Source organism: Salarias fasciatus, chromosome 16, assembly GCF_902148845.1.
Source record: "Salarias fasciatus chromosome 16, fSalaFa1.1, whole genome shotgun sequence".
NCBI classification, from domain to species: domain Eukaryota; kingdom Metazoa; phylum Chordata; class Actinopteri; order Blenniiformes; family Blenniidae; genus Salarias; species Salarias fasciatus.
In genome coordinates this window covers 17,321,551-17,343,183 of record NC_043760.1, presented here as the reverse complement: position 1 = coordinate 17,343,183, position 21,633 = coordinate 17,321,551, and the positions used below count along the sequence as shown (strand labels likewise).

The window sequence follows — 21,633 nt, the reverse complement described above, 5'->3', positions numbered from 1 at the left end:
AAGAACAGAAGAAACGTCTAGAAGCCAAGCGTCTTTCCTCCAACAGTCCGCTGTCAAGTATGAGTTATATACCTCCTGATATTTCGTCTGCTATGTGCCGCTGTTATCAGATAATGGAATTCTGGGTAAAGACTGAAATCAAGTTGGACTGCTTTGTGCAACTGAGCCACCGAGTCAAATGCTCTGGTTTTCTCCCTTACGTTTGTTTGTTTGTTCCTTCTTTCCTTCAGTAAACCAGCTAAAACCACTAAGATGTCTCCTCCACCTCAGAAGCCCTTGACCCTGGCCTACGACGGAGACCTGGATATGTAAAGCCGGCTGCTATACCTCACGCCTGGCCTCGGACCGACTCCTGACTGCATTCACGCCTGTCCGTCCGTCACACACCACTGACCACCGACCTACACGAGGCGTGTGCAGGGCTCGGCAAACAAAAAAAAAACCCAGAAATGATGACCTGCAGTTTTGCTGCAAATGTTTTAATGCAGGCTCGGATTTTGGCTTTGGCTGAACCTCGAAAGAAGAGGAACCAAAGGGGTACGGAGGCGAAGACGAGGCATGGATGGACCTCTAGTTTCTTTTTTCTTTCAACAGCCTGAAAACATGAAGTCAAAACAACCTACAAAAGACGAACAAGCTGAAACGGTGAAGACAAAGCTGATCTCAAATGGCGAGTTAGTGTAGTTTTCTTCTTTTTTTTTTTCTTTTTTTTTTTCTAAGTTTCAAAGGACCAGAGGGACCATCTAGGTTTTTTTTTCTGTCTTGTAATTGTGTCGTGAGGGAGATGGGAGTATCTCAAGCCTGCAGATATTCAAAAGCTGAACAAGAGAACACTGAACTTTGACTCAGCAGTGCCGGATCTGTTTGGACAGAAACGTTACAAGCCTTTTGGGTAAACTACAAAGCCTTTTTTTCGAGAATAAACAAGACAGTATATGCACTACATTAGTGCTGATTCCATTTTGGTTTTACTTTCAAATGACTTTTCTAGTGTTTTAATTGTAATGCAAGTTTTTTGCTGTCTGACTGTGTTTTTTGTTGATGATGCCATATGTTGTGTATCTGTGGAAACCAAAAGCAGGCTTGCCTTGAGTTTAACAAAACAATGATGCAGTATTTTTTTTTTCCTCCCTGTTGTTACATATTAAAGAAACTCGAGCAACTTAATATGGGTGTAGCTTGTACGGGGAAAAAAAAACTGACTGGTATAGTTAGGGATTGCAAGAAAACCACAAACACAATACCTTTAATGCCAATCAAATGACAAGATACCAGCATGATGAAAGTCATACCTCATTTGCAGTATACACAGTTTCACCAAATACAGAGAAAAGCACTGATCACCAAAACATACAGCAGGATGGAAGAGAATCATCAACTGGACAAATCGCAGTGTCTTTATTATGGAGAATATTCTTTTATTATTATTCATTTTGTTTGTTTCCTTGTTGAACTAAAATACAAGGAGATAGAGACAGAAAAGCACGGAGCTGTCTTCTGTTCTCACTGCTTTTCTTTTGCTTTTACCATAAACACAAGCCTCAAAGTGAAAAAGAAAGCAAATACTAGATATCTCTTAGCACATCATACTTATTAGGTTTGAGAAGTGAGCTTGAGATCAGAGGTTCTCGGGTTTGAATCCCACTGCTGGCAGGGGACCACTGTGGGTCACTGAACACAGCCAGACAGCCCGCCGCCTCCTCCTGTGTGTAGCTAAGCTATGGATGGGATGGGCTAAATGTTAGATAATATTTTCCTTAAAGATCTTTTTTCTTTTTTTTATCCCTGATATTTTTTTTGTTACATTTCCGTTCACATTTTTAAGTCATTCCAGTATGTTTTGCTTCATTATAAGCATTTTTTTACTATGTTATGTTTGAGTTTCACGTAGATCATAAGGTTTGATGAGACTGATCCTGGAGATCATCCACTCTGTCTCTACATCTTTTCCTGCTCCTGATTCAAGTGCAGTTGTGTTCATCAGGTTTTCTGCAAAGCTTCATGTGCACTTGTCCATTTTAATCATGCCATTGTGTATGGGATTACATTTAGAAACTCCATGATCGATAGTAAAACATCAATGCATTACTGGTGTTAGGAGAACTGACACTGACCAGAGTTTAAGCTGTTTCTCGCTCCACCTCTGCAAAGTGAAGATTTGGTCTTGTGTTATCCAACCTCCTTTTGAATGTATTTTACCAGTAACACTATAATATCCATGGCTGTGCACACGTGGTTGTTACAAAGTCATCAACATCACAACAACTGTATTTCAACAGCAGACTGTATCTAGGCATGCTTGATCCATTTTGGCAAAAAGTGCTCCAAGTGGCCTTGCACAGAGTCTTTCAGAGTCGCCAAACGTTTCTTCTGAGCTGTGTTTCTAACATGTTGACTGTCATCGGAACGTATGGTACATTTAAGTAAAAGTAAATTCAAAACGAACGGTTCTTAATGACTTGGTGTCAAATTTCTGTTACAAAGAAAAGCCCAACCTCTGACCTGATATGACAACTTTTACTGGGTTATGTGCCAGAAATCTAAAAAAATATGTTCACCAATTGTTTACAATACCATGCTATTTGTGTTACTATTGTGTGTACATGGAGAGCTGGACATTAAAAAAAAAAAAAAAAAAAAGCTAATAAATTGTGGAACCATGTGAAAATAAAGTGCTGCGTTCTCCCATCTCTCTTTGCACATCTTCAAATGTTCAAAACACAAGAAATGTTTCAAAGAGAGATGCTGTGAGCTTCGTTGGCTCCTTGACTTTCGAGTCCCGATAAATTGTAATTACTGATGCCGGCTCTGAGGCAAAGCCCAGAATAGATAAGCAGTTGATAAAATTCATCTTACCCTGCAGTCAGATTCCCCGCAAGATGGTCCCAGGATGCTCGGTGGGTGCGAGGAAACGGGTGTTTAAATCTTTTGTCTCGTCTAATACATTTATTTAAGACTGTCACTTTTGGTTAGGAGAAGGTTGAGTCCGAGCGCTTGTGTCACGGCCATCTGATCTGTGGCAAAGATGTGGGCACATCTTGTCATGTTCAATTCATCTCATTTGAGCAGCTTTCAAGACGTAATTGCAGATTTCAGAGAAGGCATGCAAACAGACCGAGAATGGCAGTTTTGTTTTAATTTATTTAATTTGTCTCTTATAGGAGAGCTGGATCGTCCTGACAAAATGCAGTGTGCTGCATTCTGTGTGAGCAGAGTGCGGGCATGATGAATATTTAGCAGGAACAATGCATAACCTTTTAAAGTAATGGATGTTTATTATTTATTACTCATTTAACGGGCGCTTAATACCTCAGGAGAGAGAGGAGATTGTGATATCGGTCTGATGGTGGTATTTACAAAACAACACCTTCAATTTTCAGTCATATATAAGAAATTTAAACATCACTGGATGACGATTTCTCAACAAAAGCAAAAGCAACGGTAAGAGCGAGGAGAAAACCTCTCATCCAGAAGAGACCAGCTGGTCTCAACGGTGGAAAATCAGCTGCATGTTGCTCGTGCATTGCAGACATCTGGATCACCGGGATTCTTCTTGCCTTTATACTCACAGCAAGGTTTCGCCGCATGCAGCTCACCTGCAGTCAGTGACAATCAATAGAGCTGTTGAATCATCTTAGATGAATGATGAAACAGCAAGGCCATTTAACTCTGGCTTTGCTTGACTTTCTGAATCTCATATCATGGGATTCGGGTGTTTGCCGTCTAGCTGAAGTGCTGCAAAAACCCAAAGAATAAAAGGAAAAATGCTTTTAGCAGGTTTGCTTTTTTTTTCTTCTCAAAAAGGTTTTTTGTAAAGTAAAGTTTTCACTTATATCTTGTGGAATAATTGAACTTGATGATCTAGTAGAATGCTGATACAGATACTCACTGTTTCCAGAATTGCTTGTTTTTGAAATGATCTGATGAAATGCATAGAAGTCAAGCAGAATTGTATTTGTTTAGTGATCCATGGGCTTCTCATCCAGCTCTATTATCAGCTCAAAATATTCCTGGAATTCAATTTTATCAGTGCCTGAACCTTTTCACAGCTCACATGTCAAAGAAAACCACCCACAGCGTCAGATATCGAGACTGAGTCCACAGCCCTTCACTGAGGTGAGCTATGGGTGTGTCAAGGGAAAATGTTGGAAACCACTGCTGTGACTGTACAGCAAACTGTGATCGAGCACTCTTATCAGAAGGATACTTGTTTGGCAGTAGTAGCATTTAGCTGGCTGTTTTACGGCATTCTCTGCAGCAAGTTATTGCAACTTGAATTGCAGACCTGCTGAATTATTCCCTCAATGTCTTTAGTGCCTCAAACAGGATTCAAATCCAGGTCCTGCTCACTCAACATCCAGTATGTCAAGAGGGAGGACATACTCAGATTCTGAGACTAACGGAAACCTTTCATTTCAAAACAGTAAGAAAAATAACGTATTGTTTGAAAATTAAATTCAAATGTGGATTTGATTCAGTCAGATGGAGTGCATCATGAAGTTTTTTTCTTTTTAATGCAAATTATTCCTACAGTAAATCTTGAACGATTACACTACATACCAGGATAGACCTGGACAGGTCACCAGTCCATCAGAGGGCCAACACACGGAGACAAACAGCCACTTATATTCACAACCTCCTCATGCAGGTTTTTGAACTGTGGGAGGACAAAAACAACATGCAAACACCACACAGCTGGAATTCGAACCAATGAGTTTCTGAACGTGAGGACAGAGCACTGACCACTGTCACCTTTCTGTAAACTGAGGTCAGGATTTTCTTATGTCTTTAGTGCATTCTCACAGAGTCAGGAGATGAAGAAACTTCACCTAATCTGACCTTGTATTTCAAAATGAAGCAGACCGGCAACACTGTCTCGGCACTGAGCGCAGTGTGTGACACAGTGTGTGTGTGCAGGTGGATGAACTTCTCTATGAGGGAAGGAGAGACAGAAAGTAAGAGACTTTGATATATTCTAATGAATATCTCGTACTGAATTAGACAGAGTTAGCCCGACTGTGTTTTATCAAATGCAAGAGAGAGTTCATCCCAATTAAGCAAATCTTGGTAGGGAAAAAAAAAAAAAAAAAACTTTTCCACCCACTGATTTTTGGGGGTTTTAGGTACACTTCTGCTGATTAAATGAAGACCAAGGCCCTCAGATGTGAGAGTACCGAGGTGGCACATGGAGAACAATGAGGTCGGAAAGATAAGATGGCGCAAGCTTGTGTAATTAATAAAGGGACTTTGAAGCTTAGTCGGGTTTGAACACGGACCCACTGAAGGCAGGACATGCTGCTGTAATAAGGTCAGCTGCTTTAGTTTCAGCTTCAGCCGCAGGAATTTCTTCAAGCTGGAAGTTCAAATTAGGCCACAAAATAAACTGTAAGTATAAAAATTAATATTGTAAGCTTGTTAAAAAGCAGGATCTTTCATTATTTACCACTGTCAGTTATACAGCCAGTGTGCTGAGAGATTCAGGGCCACATGCAGACTGAGACTAACAGCTAAATGATTTTTTCTTGTCTGAAGGTGAGTTCACCAAGGATGCCATTGCTAGGCTGAAATAATTACTTCTGACTTCAGTCTTGATTTACACACCCAATCTACATCTGACTATTCTGTGTCAAGGACATACAGAGGAGAGGTAAAAAAATAAAAATAAAACTTCACAACAAACAGGCTTTAAGTCAAGACAGTTTGAAATTCTTTCTGGAAAAAAACAAAGTATTATCTGTTAATATTATCCATTCTCAGTTATCCCATGAAGGAAATGAATCGATGTCCAATTAGATTAAACTGGCAAAATAACTACAACGCAAAATAGCAATGCTATATGGAGCTACATAAGCTCTAAACCAGGGTACTCAACGCAGTCCTGCATGTTTCAGCTCTCTCCCTGCTTCAGCACGCCTCAGTCTGATCTTGACGTCTTCTTCGTACTTGTAAAAAAGCCCAGTAACAACCTCTTACTGGAATCAGGCGTGCTGCAACTGGGAGAGACCTAAAACTTGCAGGACTGTAGCCCTGGACTCCATCCTGAGTCTGTCACAGGCCAGCGTAGAGAAAGCAGGTTCAGAACCGAAGGATGAGCTGAAACAGCAGCCGCAATGGGAACAGTGGAGATGATGCTGGAGACGAAACAGCAATAGATTTCAGAGTAGAGGCCCAAGGTGAAAAACAAGTCATCCAAAATGGTCCATGGCCTGGCCGGGTCATTGAGGTAGAGCCTGAGAGCCCCAGGTGAGGGGAGGGACACGCCATGCTCACTCTTTCACCGCCACATTACACCAAAGCCACAGGTCTCCGGCCAGACAGACAGGCCAGACGTCACGGAGGAGACATGATCCAAAACAGCGTTTTCACACCCGCGTCAAAACCCCCTCACTGCTGCGCAGTGCGCACACCACCGCAGGAGGATCCAACCCAAGGAAAGCGGAGATCTGCCTCCGTAGAACAATTCGCTGTGCGGCCTGCACTCAATGTGTAATTGAATAATTGCTTCCAGCTTGTAGCACTCAGTGGGCAGGAAAGACGGTGGCAGCAACACCTCACTCTTCCACACAACTGAAGGGCTGAAATTAGCCACTTTGCCACAATTTGCTTGAAAATTTCCTCCAGAAATGCTTTCGAAGTGTATGATGTTAAAATAACTGAAATCAATCAATCACTGGCTGGCAAATGCAGCAAACTGTTGTTCAACCTGATCTAAATATCCACTGATAGTGCATGTTTTATCAATCAAGTATGTAAATAAAACCCCCATATCAAGTTTAGCATCACCAAAAAATCATGAACTGAAACAACAAGGCTCAGTAATTCTGCTTCTGGTGACAATTTTGTTTTGGATGAGCCTGGATCAGTCATTTGTCCTGGTTTTCTGAATCCTACTTTTGTGCAAAATACCCCAGAAAGCTAATAAATTCTTATGTTTACTTTCTTTTTTTTTTTCCCCCTTCTTTGACCGTGTGGCATCTGCCAGCAGCTCCTCCTTCGGTTTCTTTGTTCTTCAGTTTGTTTGTTAGTCTTTTGTTTCCTCACTCATTCCGATAATTGTAATTAGGGACTTGTTATCAGAATTTGCTGACCTCAGTGATGGCACTTTCAGGTGTGTTGAAGCAGAAAGACATGGAAAAATGCGGGGCGGCATCCCTCCAGGATCTCAGTCTGACACCCCTGCTTTAGAGCAATGTTTCAGCTGAGGAAAAAAAAAAAAAAAAAGGGAAGAAATGTTCTTGGAGTGAAGTGTTTTGAAAAGAAGTGTTTTTGGAGTGAAAATTGACCTAATACCTGAGAGTATTGCTATTATTCACTCTGTGCATTAAATAACAGTCTATAAAGTTTAAACGGTTTTCACTCAGAGATCTAATATCATAATATTATCACTAAGTCAATGCATTTATACCTCTTTACTTTACTTGAAAAGTAAAGTTCTTATCCTTTATGACGAGGCACTTTAAAACACCATAGACTTGGCCTTCAGTCTAATGACTCTCTTCCTCAGTCTTTCATTGATATAAAAGCTCAAGATGAAGGTTTTCCTCGCTCTGTCTTGTTGCGGCTGTGGCTCTCTGTAGCCTGAAAAAGGACGGTTCCAATGATGTTGTGACGAAACCGAAAAGTCCGCTCAAACCTGACAAACTCCAATCCCACTGCTGAACATACTTAGTACAGCTATGGCGCTCAGCTTAGACTGTCTTTTTATTTTTGAAACTCACTGAGTTACTTGGAAGCGAAGCTCTAGCGTCTTTGAGTACAATCATTCACTATTGTGAGAGCCTTTTTCTCAACATTGGTTTCCTACAGATCACTGTAGGCCGTTAACACATGCCGCGTGATTCCCTCACTGGATTAAAATTTATCAGATGGAGTCTGTGGCCTAATTACAATCTAATTTGGGTTCTTGGCCTAATTCTGGTCTGTCAGATATTGTAACTAGCAGAAAATGTGAGAGAAACACAAGACATGGCATTTGCTTCAGTCTCCTGCGTCTCAAGAAAAAGATGTCACCCTATCATACGGTGAACTTCCTATAGTCCAAAGGTACAAAAAAAGCTCAATTATCCTGGATCACACCTCACATTTCTGCTGACCTTATCAGAGATCATAAAATTTCTTTGACTTAAATAAATAAAAAAAAGACTTATCCAGGCTCTGGTCTCTGCAGAGTGAGAAAATCAGCTTGTTGGAACCTGAAATAAATCAATACCATCTGCTTTTATTCCTGTCAGGTTTTATTCTTGATGCAGAAGTGTGGGGTTGGACTATGCCATCATGAAACTGTAATGTATCTCAGAAAAATGTAAACCTGACATGATGGATCACTCAAGCAGTGCAGCAGTTGTTGGTTTTCCCAGCAGAGCTCGACAGGAGCACGCATGCAAATATACTGGGTTCTCATTTCATTTTAAATGGTAAGCTTCAGAAAAATGATTGATTAAAGTATGACTGAACAGAGGTAGACTTTACAGCAGGATTCATGCAAACCGAGGAAGCATCCCATCAAAACTAGAAACAGAGAATAAAGACGCCTTCATCAGTCACTGCTAAGTGGGAAGTTTCCAAGTTTCAAGTAGAAAGACACATTTCAGTGCTGTCAAATTTGGATTTTTTTCACTTGGAAAGTTCAAAATTTCAGGTGTTACTCAACACGGAGGCTGAGGATCAGATGGTGGAGCAGACTAACTTTCATTGTGGGTGTGAGGTTCAATCTCCCATTTCCACTTGGCCGTACGTTAAAGTGTCCTTGAGCAAGATATTGGAGCCTACATAGCTCCAAATGGATGGACCGAGTACCTTGCGTGGCAAAAATCCCTAGTGTTTAGTGTGTGTGTGTGTGTGTGTGTGTGTGTGTGTGTGTGTGTGTGTGTGTGTGTGTGTGTGTGTGTGTGTGATTAACGATGTAAAGCTTTGCTGAAGCAGTGACAAAGTGAAATCCATTCACCACGTGATCGTACCCGCTGTAATGAACAAACATTAGTGCAGTTTAAGTGAATTTGGCTGTATGTCAATACTGTGAGAGCAGAGCTATCGGCCATAACATTATAATCCACTGACCGCCTCCTGGTGCAAATCAAGTGACTTGATTTTGTGCTTAGTTTGCTGAAATATTTGAAATTCGGTGCCAGCTTTTACTTCTGCATCGCTGAACACTGGAATCTGGTTGCAATGTGAGGATTTGCACAATTGAGACCAACTTGTAGAACTTGCAATGTGAGGCCTCATGGAGTCCCATGGATGCCTAATGTTGCAACTTCACACAAAACAGATACAAAAAAAAAAAAAACTACCCTGGGATGTTGTATCAGTAAATAACACTGAAAGTATCAATACAAAAAATGCCAGTGCAGTTAAAAATTACATTTATGTGAGTGATAAAATTGCAGACAGAAGTAGACACATAAAAACAGGATAAATGTGTACACATAGCATTGATAACAATGAGGTCTTTCATGGACGCATCACTGATGTCTCAGCTTGGTTCTCAGCGTTGTGTTGTGTCTGCTACTCTTGAGATATTTGTTTATAAAATCAGTTATTTCTTTGACAGCCCGGATTGGATCCTCTTGAGGGCCAGCTTTGGGCCATGCCCTGCACTAAGCTCTGCAATCATAATCACTGTCAGCTCGTGTGAGAATTGAAGTTAATTATAAAACAGATGGACTGGATGATCACCCATCCTCTCATCAACAAACCAAACACCTGCCGAAGCTCCGCCCCTGCCTGGATCAATTGACAAGTTTTCCCCCGCAATATATGATGAAAATAAACTATTTCAAGTTCAGGCTTATATGCTGTGTGTTTTAAAATCTCACCGAGGCCGTGAACATTTTTCATCCAAGGATCGATTTTCTTTGAGGGATTTTCTCTGCCACTGCCGGCCCCCCTCGAGGGGAGGACGTGACACGAGTGGGAGGGCTCTTTGTCAGCCTTCAGACCACTCCGGACACGATCCTGTGCTACACGTAAGTGATTTGTCTCGATCTCCGCGGCTCAAGCGACACGTGCTCAATAATGATGAAATATTATGTGTTTACGCTGGGTTTGTCTCGCGCGCTTCGCGGGAAAGCCGTGTGTTCGCGCGTAAATATTTAGCGAACTCACTGATTGCTGGACATATATCTGTGTGAGTGGCATTTCGTTGCCGCTGTTGTTTGAGGAAATTCTGAACAAAGGCACACACACACACACACACACACACACACACACACACACACACACACACACACACACACACACGCCAGCTGCAGATATGTCAGTGCACACATCTGAAACACGCTTCAGGTCTGTAATCAGCCCCAGAGATAGCAGGAGTGAAGTTCGCTTTCAGATGGGAGTGGCGCTGTATGAGGGCAGCACGTGTTTAGTAACACGAGTATAGAAAGACCTTTTATTGGCATCTGTGTGTAAAGGAGATATTCTTTGTCACTGTCAGCGTCCGTGGGATCCAATTTGTGTAGCTGTCACGGCACCACCCACTCTGCTCGACTAATAGGCCACAACCTGAAAGCGTTTACATGACACACAAACTGTGTTGGAGCCTAAATGATACAATGATACTAATACCCCGTTTCTCTCTTCCTGTCAGCGTTGTGCACGATGGCATCTCCACTGAAGAGTCTGGTCCACGATGATAGCAGGTACCAGAAAGCCTTCCAGCTTTTTCTGGAGCGCTCCACTGAGCACCAGTGTATGCAGGACTTCATCCACAGTAAACTGCCGGATCTGCTGGCCAGGTAATGAAGCACACACAGGCTTTATGAGGGAATCCTCACAAATGCACTCTTTATAAACTGGAAAAAACACACAAGTGCCGCTTATGTGAGAGCATCTCAAAGTTATAAACGCCATCATCAATGATCCTCTTCTCATGTTAACCTTTGGAGGCCTTAAGATTTGTGTCATTGTTACTGATAAAGTAGGCAGAGGCTCCTTCAAACATGAAGTGTGGTTAAGGGAGGAATAGATCAGATCAGAATACAAAGTTCATCAGAGTGTAAGTACTTTGTATTAAAGGGGTGAACAGAGGTACCAAAAGTCCACACAGTATTTACTCAAGCACAAGCGCAGATACTTAGTTTGCAGAGGAAGAAAAAAAAAAAAAGAGTGTAGCCCTTTGAAGGACATTTCTAGCGACTGTTTCTGTTTGAGCTGACGACTTCAAACATCTTATTTAAATAAGGCCAAGGGAATGTGTTGCTGCTCAGAATCTGCTCCATCGTCAGTGGTATGTAGTTCACTTTGAGCCATTTGGCGCCTCGTTCTCCCAGTCACACATTTCGCTGGCCCTTATTTCCATCAAGATGTCTTCCTCACTCGGTTTTTTGTTTTTCGTCAATTTGTCTTTTTTGTAGTTTATTCTTTTTGACTATTGTGGCTGAAACGCTCTGATGGATACACAAAGAAATACAATTCCATGTGTTATCGATCCATCTGTGTAGCCTTAAAATGTATTTTGATTTAGTTTGTTTGCAGGGATGCACAAAGCACTAGAAAGCTGTTCAACATAATGAAGAAATATTTGAAATGTGAGGAGTTTGTTTTTGTCCACATGAAAGGAAAAGTATTTTGATAAGGTGCAAAAAAATTGAAATATCTTCTGAAATACATTAACAAATTATATGTAGGATTGTACTTCCCATACAGTTTGACTAATGGGAAATGGGTAATTCTCATGGACAGTGGATAAGCTGCAGTTCTGTTATGTCTACATTTGCAGTAGCTGTAGCCATGTATCTATTTTTCCACTGTATGTTGTAAGTTTACCGGTAGCAATTCAAATCTAATTAACTGAGGCAGCAAGTAACAAAGAATTTCAAATTATTTACTGTACTTGACATTTTTTCAGGTATCTGCACTTGACCTGAGTGTTTACATTCTTGGCTTCTTTTTTACTTTCACATCCTGCATTGGAACACACACATACGTACTCTCTCCTCACATCCCCTACATTACTTCTTTTTTCCCCGTCTCTTTGAGCATGATGCAGTTTCCTTCATGTCAAACGTGATTTAGGCTCTGATTCAGAACTGTAGCAAGTTGAATTAGACTTTGTCATTGCCGATGATTTCAGTGGTGAGGAGTGCAGTAACAGAATATTGGTGTGTATCCATGTATGCACATGTCAGTGGATACCTTTTAACCTGAAGCTATGTACCAATTAACTTAAAACTTCATTTAGCCAATTAAATAATTTTAATCTTTTTTTTTTTTCCCCAGGACTCTTGTCTTGAGTGTCATTTCTACACTGTATTTAATAATTCCCTATCAGGATCTTCAGGAACCCAATAAAAGATGTAATTATAGACCGTCCACCTGGGATTCCCTTTCTCCATGTATCAAAAAAGTATCCATACGCCAGCAAGTGTGTTTATTCCCAAATACCAGCAGCTTTACTCAAGTGCCATCTAGTGGGTGTTGGTAGAAAAGCATCATGGTTTGCCTGAGAATATTCTGGGATTTTGTGTGGGCGGTTGTGATTTAATCCTGTGTGATTTACGAGTGATGCAGTCGCTCGCCTCTCGGCTGGTGTGGGTGCAGGACAAGGTCACTTCTCCCAACTCTGGGCCAGCATTAAACTATTTCCTTGAACTATTTCCAGCGTAGAACAGGCGTAGGGAATCCTGGTCCTGCATTCCTGCGTGTTTTCATGGTCGTCGTCCCCCCGACTCCAACACACTTGAATTTAATGAATCTCTGCAGAATGATTGATGAGCCAATCATTACTGTTAGGTGTGCTGAAGTGCGGGCCCATTGAAACGGTGCAGTACAGCGACCCTCGTGGACCAGGGCTCCCCACCCCGGTGTCTAATTCCTAGAAATACTTTATTCTGAATTATTGTAAGTGGACAGCAGCCCGCCTTTCATAAACTGCTGTGAAGTCGGCCCTCCAGTTGGGGGATGTTACCGCTTTATTTTCTCCTTTCCTACAAGCTGCAGGAGGATGATTGACATGCAGCAGAGAACCGAACCAAACTCCTCTGCTGCCTTTGCCAGTCTAGGAAGCACACCAGAGAGGGATCTGGAGAGATATGACTCACGAGCAAATTAAAAGGTGTAATGGTGTTATTAAAAATCAGACGGTGAGTGACAGAACATGCCTCGGCAACAATCAAAGCGTCGGTATTTGTAGATGCTTCAGTCGCTAGATCAGAACATCTCACATTTCCCAGGTGTCAGGCAGAATTGACAGTTACAAGCCCAAAAATGTGCCCCACATTTGGCAGGTTGGAGGATGTGAGTTTCAAGGCTTTGCTGTTCTGAAAACTCGGTGTGAAGTTGGTTTTCCCCTCTCTTTCTCTCTGCCCTCCCCTCAGTATTGGAGATGGAAAGTCCCGCCTAAATGTCATCGGAGTTGGCTGCGGAGACGGTAAGAACACACGCCACTGGACCCCGCCGCTGCCGAGCCTGCCTTATGTTTAATGCGGAACGGTAAATAGCCGAACGACCCCTGTGGCGGACAGCGAAGGTGAAGAGGCGTTGTTGAATCAACCTGCTGTTCCGATCAAAAAAGGAACTTTACCAACTCCTGACTGTGATAATGAGGCGAGACATCTGTCCTGTTGTCAGCTTCATCTTTAACCTCGAGTGAGACAAAGTGACCTCCACCATTCTGCAGTTTTATGATATACTGAAGTCCTTTTTCCCCCCTGAACCCCCCCGAGCACTATTACCCTTTACTTATGACAGTGCCAAACCTTTTAAATTACCTGCGTCGTCATATTGGAGAAACATTACAGATTCTCCAATGGACTGTAAAATTAATTTGAAAATCTACAAACTCCCTTGTAAGATATTATTTAACGCAATCGGAAAGATTCAGTGATGTCCACGTCAGCTCCTTTGCTTGAAATTTACTCCTTTTGTACACGGCAACATGTCACCTTCAATAATAACTCAATGAAAATCACTTGCCTGTGGCTAAATGATACTCAAAGGATTAACGTGGCAATGCACTTTTTATTTTAAAAAAGGCTGTCTGCTAATTCTTAAAATACGCACTGAAACATGACGATATGCTGGCTGGCAAGGTGCAGTCAGGTCTGAGTCACTGGACGTTGATATTAATTTAAGCATTTTGGCTCCGTACTCCAACACAGGTGATTTAAAATGGAAACAATCAAGATGTGCTGACTTTAAAAACTCCTTCGTTGTGCTGGGATTATGCACTAAATCAGTGACTTCTGACGAGGAATATTAGCCGATCATACCGTATAAAACTCTTCAGACCCGTCTGTAACACACTGCATTTCCAGAACTGGACGGATATTGTTTCAGATATCTTTGTCCAAGTTTAACCCACCCTGCCTGTTTTTGAGGCTTTTACACCCTCATCTCAATTCACTCTATTGAAGTCTTCTGATTGTACATTTGGCACAGATGCCTCCTGCAGAGCGGGTTTGATGTGCACAGCTGTCGTGAAGGCTTTTCCTTGACTAGAGGAATAGATATTGTATTTTTCTGTGATTTTCTGTCTTAGTGAAGTGGATCGGGAAGATGTGGTCCTTTCTGACATGAATACCAAACAAGAAATGAGCTCTAGCCTGTTTCTGGTAAATAAATTGATTGCACAGCACACCAAAGGCCATGAAGGAGCCGTGTGTTTGACTGACAGATTGCTTTTTGAATAACATTTAAGATCAGAATCTGTTGTTTAAATTTCATTAAATTCTGCTTAAATCCACTGTTGGCGTTTGGAGCCAGAATGCTGATAATCAGAAAAACAACTCTGTATAAAGTTTAATATTTATGACAGTTTGGTCAGTGTTGTAAAGTTGGACTTGATGTTTGTTTAAAAAACAAACAAACAAAAAAAGATCTGCCTATGTGTTTGTGCCTGTAGGAAAGATTGACCTGGAGATGCTCTCTGAGCTCCGTCAGAAGCACCCAGGGGTGACGGTGGATTACGAGGTGGTGGAGCCCAGCAGCCAGCAGCTGCAAAAGTACAAAGGTACAAAGGTTGAGTACGAAGAGACACACACACTACTCACACACCTCATAAATGCATCTGTATATTCACACACTCACCGAAACCTGTCTCCATAGTTAGTTTAACAGTGAAGTAGGTGGTTTGTCTTTTTCTGTTTGCAGTAATTGATAAATAATGCAGCCGTTCACACATTTGTAGAAGAGTGGTTGGTTAAGCGCCACTCCCACTGCAGCCTCCTGCATTAATATCAGCAAGTCCAGACATGTGAAACACTGAATCATTACCAGCCACAAGAACACTGCTACCACCTCTTATACTCTATACACAGTGCTGCTCTAATAAACTGTTGTTGAAGCGATGATCCCCCAGTCCCTCATATTCCTAACTGGAGTTCTGTAAGAGGATCTTGGCATGCAGCTTTGCCACAGCGGGTGTTATCAAAACAATGTTGTGGAGCTTCTTCAAATCTTTTGTGGTTTCAGCACCGGATAAAACTTTCCTCGATTGACTCAGCAGTTCAGACAAAGGCCATGGGTGTATAAGTTTGCTCAAGAAAAATAAAAAAATCCTCTATTTGACCACATGAGAATGTGTAGAAGTCTCGATGTTGTAGCGTGTGTAATTGTTAAATGAGTTTCAGTACTAGTGACAAGAAAAATAAGTCGAAGGGGTTGTTTTATCCTTAAGTTTTGTCAGATATGAAGAAATGAAATGGTGTAAAGTAAGCTGATAAATCAATAATCCAAATTGAAAGGTTTAAAACAAGTAGGAAAAGAGGTTTTAATTCCAACAGTTATCAGTCAGGATTGGTTAAAGAGGAGGAATGCCCCATAAACAAAACACAAACGTGATAGAAATTATAAAAATGTCAGTATAATGCAGCCAAAAACAAAAGACCTGGAATTATCCACGCAAATGTGAGCATGCAGGTGAAACGATCAGATGCTGCAGCTTCACTGATGGACCCGATTTGACTCACTGCAGTCCTGGAGAGCCTCTCTGCCCTGCAGGTTTCCGGTGTCGTGCCGCTGCCCAAAATGATTGGATCATTAGCAAATTCTGCTATAGTCTGAGAATTCATTTGAATTAGGACTTCAGCAGAAATGGCTCCCCGGGGACTGGACCTTAGGAACGTTAAAGTAGGCCAAATGTCCGTCATCGCAGACAGAAACGCCAGGTTTTCTGCCTCAGCGCAATAGGAGACGTATCAACCTCCAACTTTAAAACTGACCGATTATAAATGACGAGAAATCTGTGAGTCACTGTTGTAAGTCATTGTCAAAAACTGACAATTTGAATCCCAATTTATTTGGATTGCTCTGGAAACTTTGTATGACTCAAACTTTTTTTTTTTTCATATAATTAAAAATATAATCCACAGCAAGGAGTTGAAATCACAGGATTTTAAATGTTTCAAACTTTAGTCTTACAATCACTGTCACTTGATTTCTGCTCATTAGATTAACCGAGAGGGGAAATGTCACTTGTAACCCCATGCGGTGGCGCCGCCGAAAGATTTCCATCAATTTTAATGAGGTGTGTGATACGGCTCAACTGAGGTGTTTGTGTTGATAGCAGAGGTGCAAATTACCCAGATTCTTTCCAACATGGTGACGCGTGTCAGCTCCAACTGTTGTGGCCTGAAATAAAACTGTGTGTCGACGGTAAAAGTCGCATTAACTTCAGTGTGTGATGTGCAGCTGTGTATTTCCGATTATAATGTTGTTTTTTTGTGGCGCGGGTACATGCCAATCACACACGGAATAGCTGCACCGATTAGGTTTGACACTGAAAACTGCAGGTAGTGTCGGTGTAATGTGTTAGGTTCTTACTGTCAGGGGTCTGGGTGTAGTTTCAGTGTCGGAGACGCCGGATTTGGATCACATCAAGTTCATCTGGAACGAGATGACTGCGTCTGGGTTTGAGGAGCACTGGAGACGGGAAAATATGACCAAGAAGGCAGACTTCATCCACATGATACAGGTCGGTGCTGACGGTGCGCTCCGAGCCCACAAACTGTATTCTTGACACATTTAGGTCATATTCTACCTAGTAGCCCTCCACAGCAATTAATCCCTTTAAGAACATCTGTCTAGCAACGCTTAGCAATTAGTCGCTCTGTGAATGCATTTACCAGCTCATTATCTTGTGAAATCGACAGATGCTGTACTATGTGGCTGATCCCGGAGCAACTGTCAGCTTCTTCCAGAGTCTCTTGGATAAGAAGGGGAAGCTACTCATCATTCTGGTATCTGGTAAAGGAATTTGTTTTTATCTTTGTGCTCTTTTTTTTGTTATTGTTTGTTGATGTATGTAGCCAGTGTAGTGATGAAACCTGACCAGTTGTGAAACGTGCAGCCTGTGGGCCACTGCTGCAGTCCCCTGTATGTCTGCTTGGACATGCAGTTTTTTAGTGAGACATAACACAACACTGAGGACTGTGGATGGCAACAGTGCACACATCTAATTTAAAAAAAAAAATTCTCATAGATTATTGACACACATCAAATATTCATACGCGAATCAAGATACACACATACATGAAACTCTTTGATGCTATAATAGCCCCAAAGCAGCCAAGAGATCAATTTGTGCTCCATGTGGTCCCTGAACTGTTCAGCACAGACTCAACAGCAAGGCTTGTTTTGCAAACCTTTTTTTTTTTTTTTTTATCTTTGTGCACAGCACAAGGAAACGTTTGTCCGCAGATCAAACAATGGCCTTTGCTTTTCCCCCTTAAGGCCACATCGAACCCTTTGTTTGCCGGTGGCACAGTTTAGCAGCATGTGTTTGTCCTGTGGTCCTACTGACACGTCGCTGTGCATCTGAAGAACAGCAGTCGTTGTACTCTTAAAACGCTGCCGCTGCTGCAGCTGCTTGTTATACCTGAACGTCGACAGGCTGGCAACGTTGTGTTGGAAATACAAGTTTAATACTGGTGTCGCCACATGATTGGCACCAAACACACACCCGTTATGTACATCCCTCCCCACAGCAAGAGGAGTCAAAGTCATAAATGCTCCTTTGTGACAAGCTAACAGTTGTGAAACAGTGTCAGTCGTGTTTAAATTGGTATATTCCAGGAACAATTCCTAAATGCTGAGGCAGCACGTTCTGGATTTGATTGACGTTGTCAGTACCCACTTGTGCAGTTTGTGCACTAAGTCAGAGCCTGAGTCTTTTTTTTTCCACAGAAAGAGGAAAGGAATATTTAGAAACAGGTGGAATGCAATAAATTTTACAGCTAAAGATTTAAGCCATTATTTTGTCGGTTACACACGGAGCAGGATTTCCAGGGAGCATTAGAAGCACCATATTGCTGTCTGTCATTTCAGGTAGTGGTTGTAATTGTTACTACTTGTTGGTGATTTTATGCATATTTAAAAAGACTGTGGGTGTAAATTCAGCCATTCTTCAACTCTCTCTGCTCATCTGTTTTCAGTTTGTTCTCCATTCTGATTTAGATGACATTGGGATTCTAAATGTTTGAGAAACAGAGTAGCAGGTTTTGGCCATAAGGCAGAGTTAGAAATAACTGATGGCTTTCAAGATGTTTAACTGCAATTAAAATATCTGAACTTCCACATTTGCATTTAGTGAATCTAAAACATTTCATTCCAACTAAGAGGAACACTGCACATTCAATCTGTGAATTATTTTGCTGAAGCCGGTTGTGTTTCCACGGTCTTTGTTTCAGAGGAGAGCGGTTGGGGGAAGCTGTGGCAGACCTACAAGGACCAATTAGTCAGTTCGGAACTCAGTCAGTGTGTGACCACCGGAGACATTAAAAGCTACCTGGACGCCAGGGGAGTGGGCTACCAGTGGTTTGAGCTCCCGTCCGGGATGGAAATCACCGAGTGTTTCACTGAGGGAGACGAGAAGGGAGAGCTGCTTCTGGATTTTCTCACAGAGGTGCAGGACTTCAGCAAAACGGCCTCGCCCGAGCTGAAAGCGGGAGTGCTGAAGTTGCTTCGTCACCCAAGCTGCAGCGTGGAGTCCGACGGCAAAGTTATCTTTAACAACAACCTTGGCGTGGTAGTTATAGATCAGCTGACTTAAAAAGTTAAAGCCCCTGCTCCCAGTACTGTCAATGTAAAATCTGTAGAAGTAGATGATCAACATTATTTCCTAAAGATTTGACACCCTGATTAAACCGCTTTTTAATTACCAGACACTTCTTAATCAGGGTCGGAAACATGATTTTGCATAATCACATCTATGAAAAAGACCTCAGCAAACCCTGAAGATTGAAAATGGAAAGTATCAAAAAGTCAGACTATTTTTTGTTAACCTTTGAAATGAAGAATAAAAATGACTTGATATTTCACAAAACACTTCTTAAGCTTGGGATATCTGACTTTGAAATCTATGAAAAATGTAAAAGTTAACTGTACTGTGTTTTAATTGCAGTAGACGCATGCAGTAGGGATTACATCATCTCATTTTTTTTGAGACAGGCATACAACAAAAAAAATTATTTAGCGCCATAAGCTGGAGCATTGTCGTGCTTGAAGATGAAATTAGGCCTCTGTTTATCTTGCAGGGACTCAGTGACTGGTACAAGTGATGTTGGCTGTACTATTTGCAAAGTTTGAATGCAGTTCTGTATTGATGAGACACATCGTGTTGGCACTGTAACGCCAGTAAAGGCTCGTCTGACAACAGTGGCTGACGTTCTCCTTGACGTCCCCAACATTGTTGTCATCCATCATTTCTCTTCAGATTGAATGGAATTTCAGAGAACGGCACTGAGGTTCACCGACTGGTCCCTCGTACAGCGTAAATGCTCCCAGGTCTGTGCAAGACGGTGTGTGTTTTTGTGTATATCTTTTACTGATTCGCAGTTGCTGTGGTTGGATTCCTTAAAAATACCTAAATAAATTGTCTCTCTGGGGACAGAATCCAGAATTTTTGTGAGCTTCGTTTTGTGTATAGATGTGCAACTAAAGAATTGACTGGGGTTCTAGTTTGTGGAAAATACTCATCACCTATAACTTTTTAAGTGACATTTTATATTCATTAAATACATTAAGTCATTGTTTAAATTACACATCCCTGTTTGCCCAAGTGAGACAATGGTGTTTTATCGCCTCTGTGCGAGACGACATGGAAGCATAACGGATTGTCCAAGTGTCATAAAGTAAACCAGCGAGCTTCCTGGAAAGCTAAAATACCTAAATCAAATGAAGACACTTAACAGTCAAAACTGAGGTTATAATCCAATAGGAAAGAAAACTTAATTTGAGGTAATGCAATATAAGTCTCCGGCCGTGAACTCAAACTTAATGTGTTAAGGTACAATAGACTGTAGTGGCAACAGTGATGGCATATAAAGGTGAAAATGAACAAGCAGTAACACAATTCTGAAATCACATTGGAGTAGGACATTATATGCAAGGAAATGGGATGGAAAAAAAGGGGCACCATGTAGAGATGTACTATAGATGTAGTATTTATACATAATATTGTAGCACACACACTTCAGACGGGCCGGAGGTGCTTTGTTTGTGGTGGTTTGAGGCTGAAGGAGTTGCTCAGAGCTCAGTGGGTGGGAGCTATTGTCTATGATGCACGTCAGCTTTGCAAGCTTCCTGTTCTCAACCAATTCTTCCAGAGTCCAAAGAATATTGCAGCACAGTGCTGGTCCTCTTCACTAGTCTGCCAAACCTTCCTCTGTCTCTGTGCATCTAACAGACCACTTCATAGATGGCAGATGCAGCCTCTGTCATGAGAAGTGCTGTATATGCCAAAGGACCTCGTCCTCCTGAATACATGGCATCTGCTCTGGCACTTCCTGTACAGGACATCAGTTTTTGATCAGTCTATTTAGTGTGAGGTGAACAGTCAACTATCAATATTACTCGGTTCCAGCGATCTGTTACTGGATGCTCACTGATGTAAGTGAAGGCTTTAGAGTTTAACATCATACCATCAACAAGACAGTCATTTCAAGGCAGTTTTATACAGAAAACACCAACTATTCATCATGACCAAGCATGAGCAAAGGTGAAAGAAAAAAATGGAAATAAACCTGTCGAAGTCACTGATGTTCTGTTTGGGAGATTGAAAAAGAAAATGATGAGCAGCAACAAAAAGCAAGATACAGATTGTTACAGGATGGGAAAATAATGCTCTCACTGCAGACTGGATTGTTACAGGAGGTTCAGATCAACTTCCATCCCCACTGTCAGATCCTGCTGAAAGACTCGGAGAGAAAGAGCACAGACTGTAAGAGACAATGTTAGACATGTAATGAAATATGTACAAAGTAAGGTCTTACAGCAATCTAAACCTATTGTAGATTAACTACACACTGTTACAGGGTGTCCTGAACCAGCTTCAACTTTAAGTTCTAATAAACACAAGTTTTAACAGTAGAGACTCTGTCAATCTTTCCTGCTGAAACTGGGAGCTGGTTCCACATGAGAGCAGCCTGATGGCTGAAAACTCTGTGTGAGCGACCGCGTGGTCACCCCAACTTGGGATCAGCTTGCCTAGTTCAGGTTGGAAGAGGTTTAGCAGAGAAATGAGGTGGAGGTTCAGAGGTTCTTTGCAAAATCTTCGGTTTATTTGCAGGTTTAGAGTCACACACCCTCCCAACAGGCTGTTGACAGAGGCCTCTCAAAACTGTCAGCTTCACAGGAGCTCCCCCTGACTTCCCCATGATCCTCCTTAAATAACTCCAGCCATCTGGTTTCTAGGGT

At 41.7% G+C, this 21,633-nt stretch overlaps 2 protein-coding genes across 3 annotated transcripts in view; both read left to right on the top strand.

Moving 5' to 3' along the window:
* thsd7ba (thrombospondin, type I, domain containing 7Ba) overlaps positions 1-359 on the top strand; it is a 151,752-nt gene extending 151,393 nt beyond the window's left edge. For both annotated transcript variants that reach the window (XM_030112054.1, XM_030112052.1), the window contains one exon: positions 231-359. In XM_030112054.1, the coding sequence (XP_029967914.1) occupies positions 231-312 (82 nt within the window). In that variant the 3' untranslated portion in view covers positions 313-359. The remainder of the gene's footprint in view (positions 1-230) is intronic.
* Positions 360-9,941: 9,582 nt separating this feature from the next.
* On the top strand, positions 9,942-18,991 carry hnmt (histamine N-methyltransferase). The gene is made up of 7 exons (XM_030111920.1): positions 9,942-9,965; positions 10,589-10,736; positions 13,317-13,369; positions 14,843-14,950; positions 16,782-16,912; positions 17,091-17,184; positions 18,627-18,991. The coding sequence occupies exons 2-7, from the start codon at positions 10,600-10,602 to the stop codon at positions 18,986-18,988; spliced, it is 885 nt and encodes a 294-aa protein (XP_029967780.1). The 5' UTR covers positions 9,942-9,965; positions 10,589-10,599; the 3' UTR covers positions 18,989-18,991.
* The last annotated feature ends 2,642 nt before the right edge of the window (positions 18,992-21,633 follow it).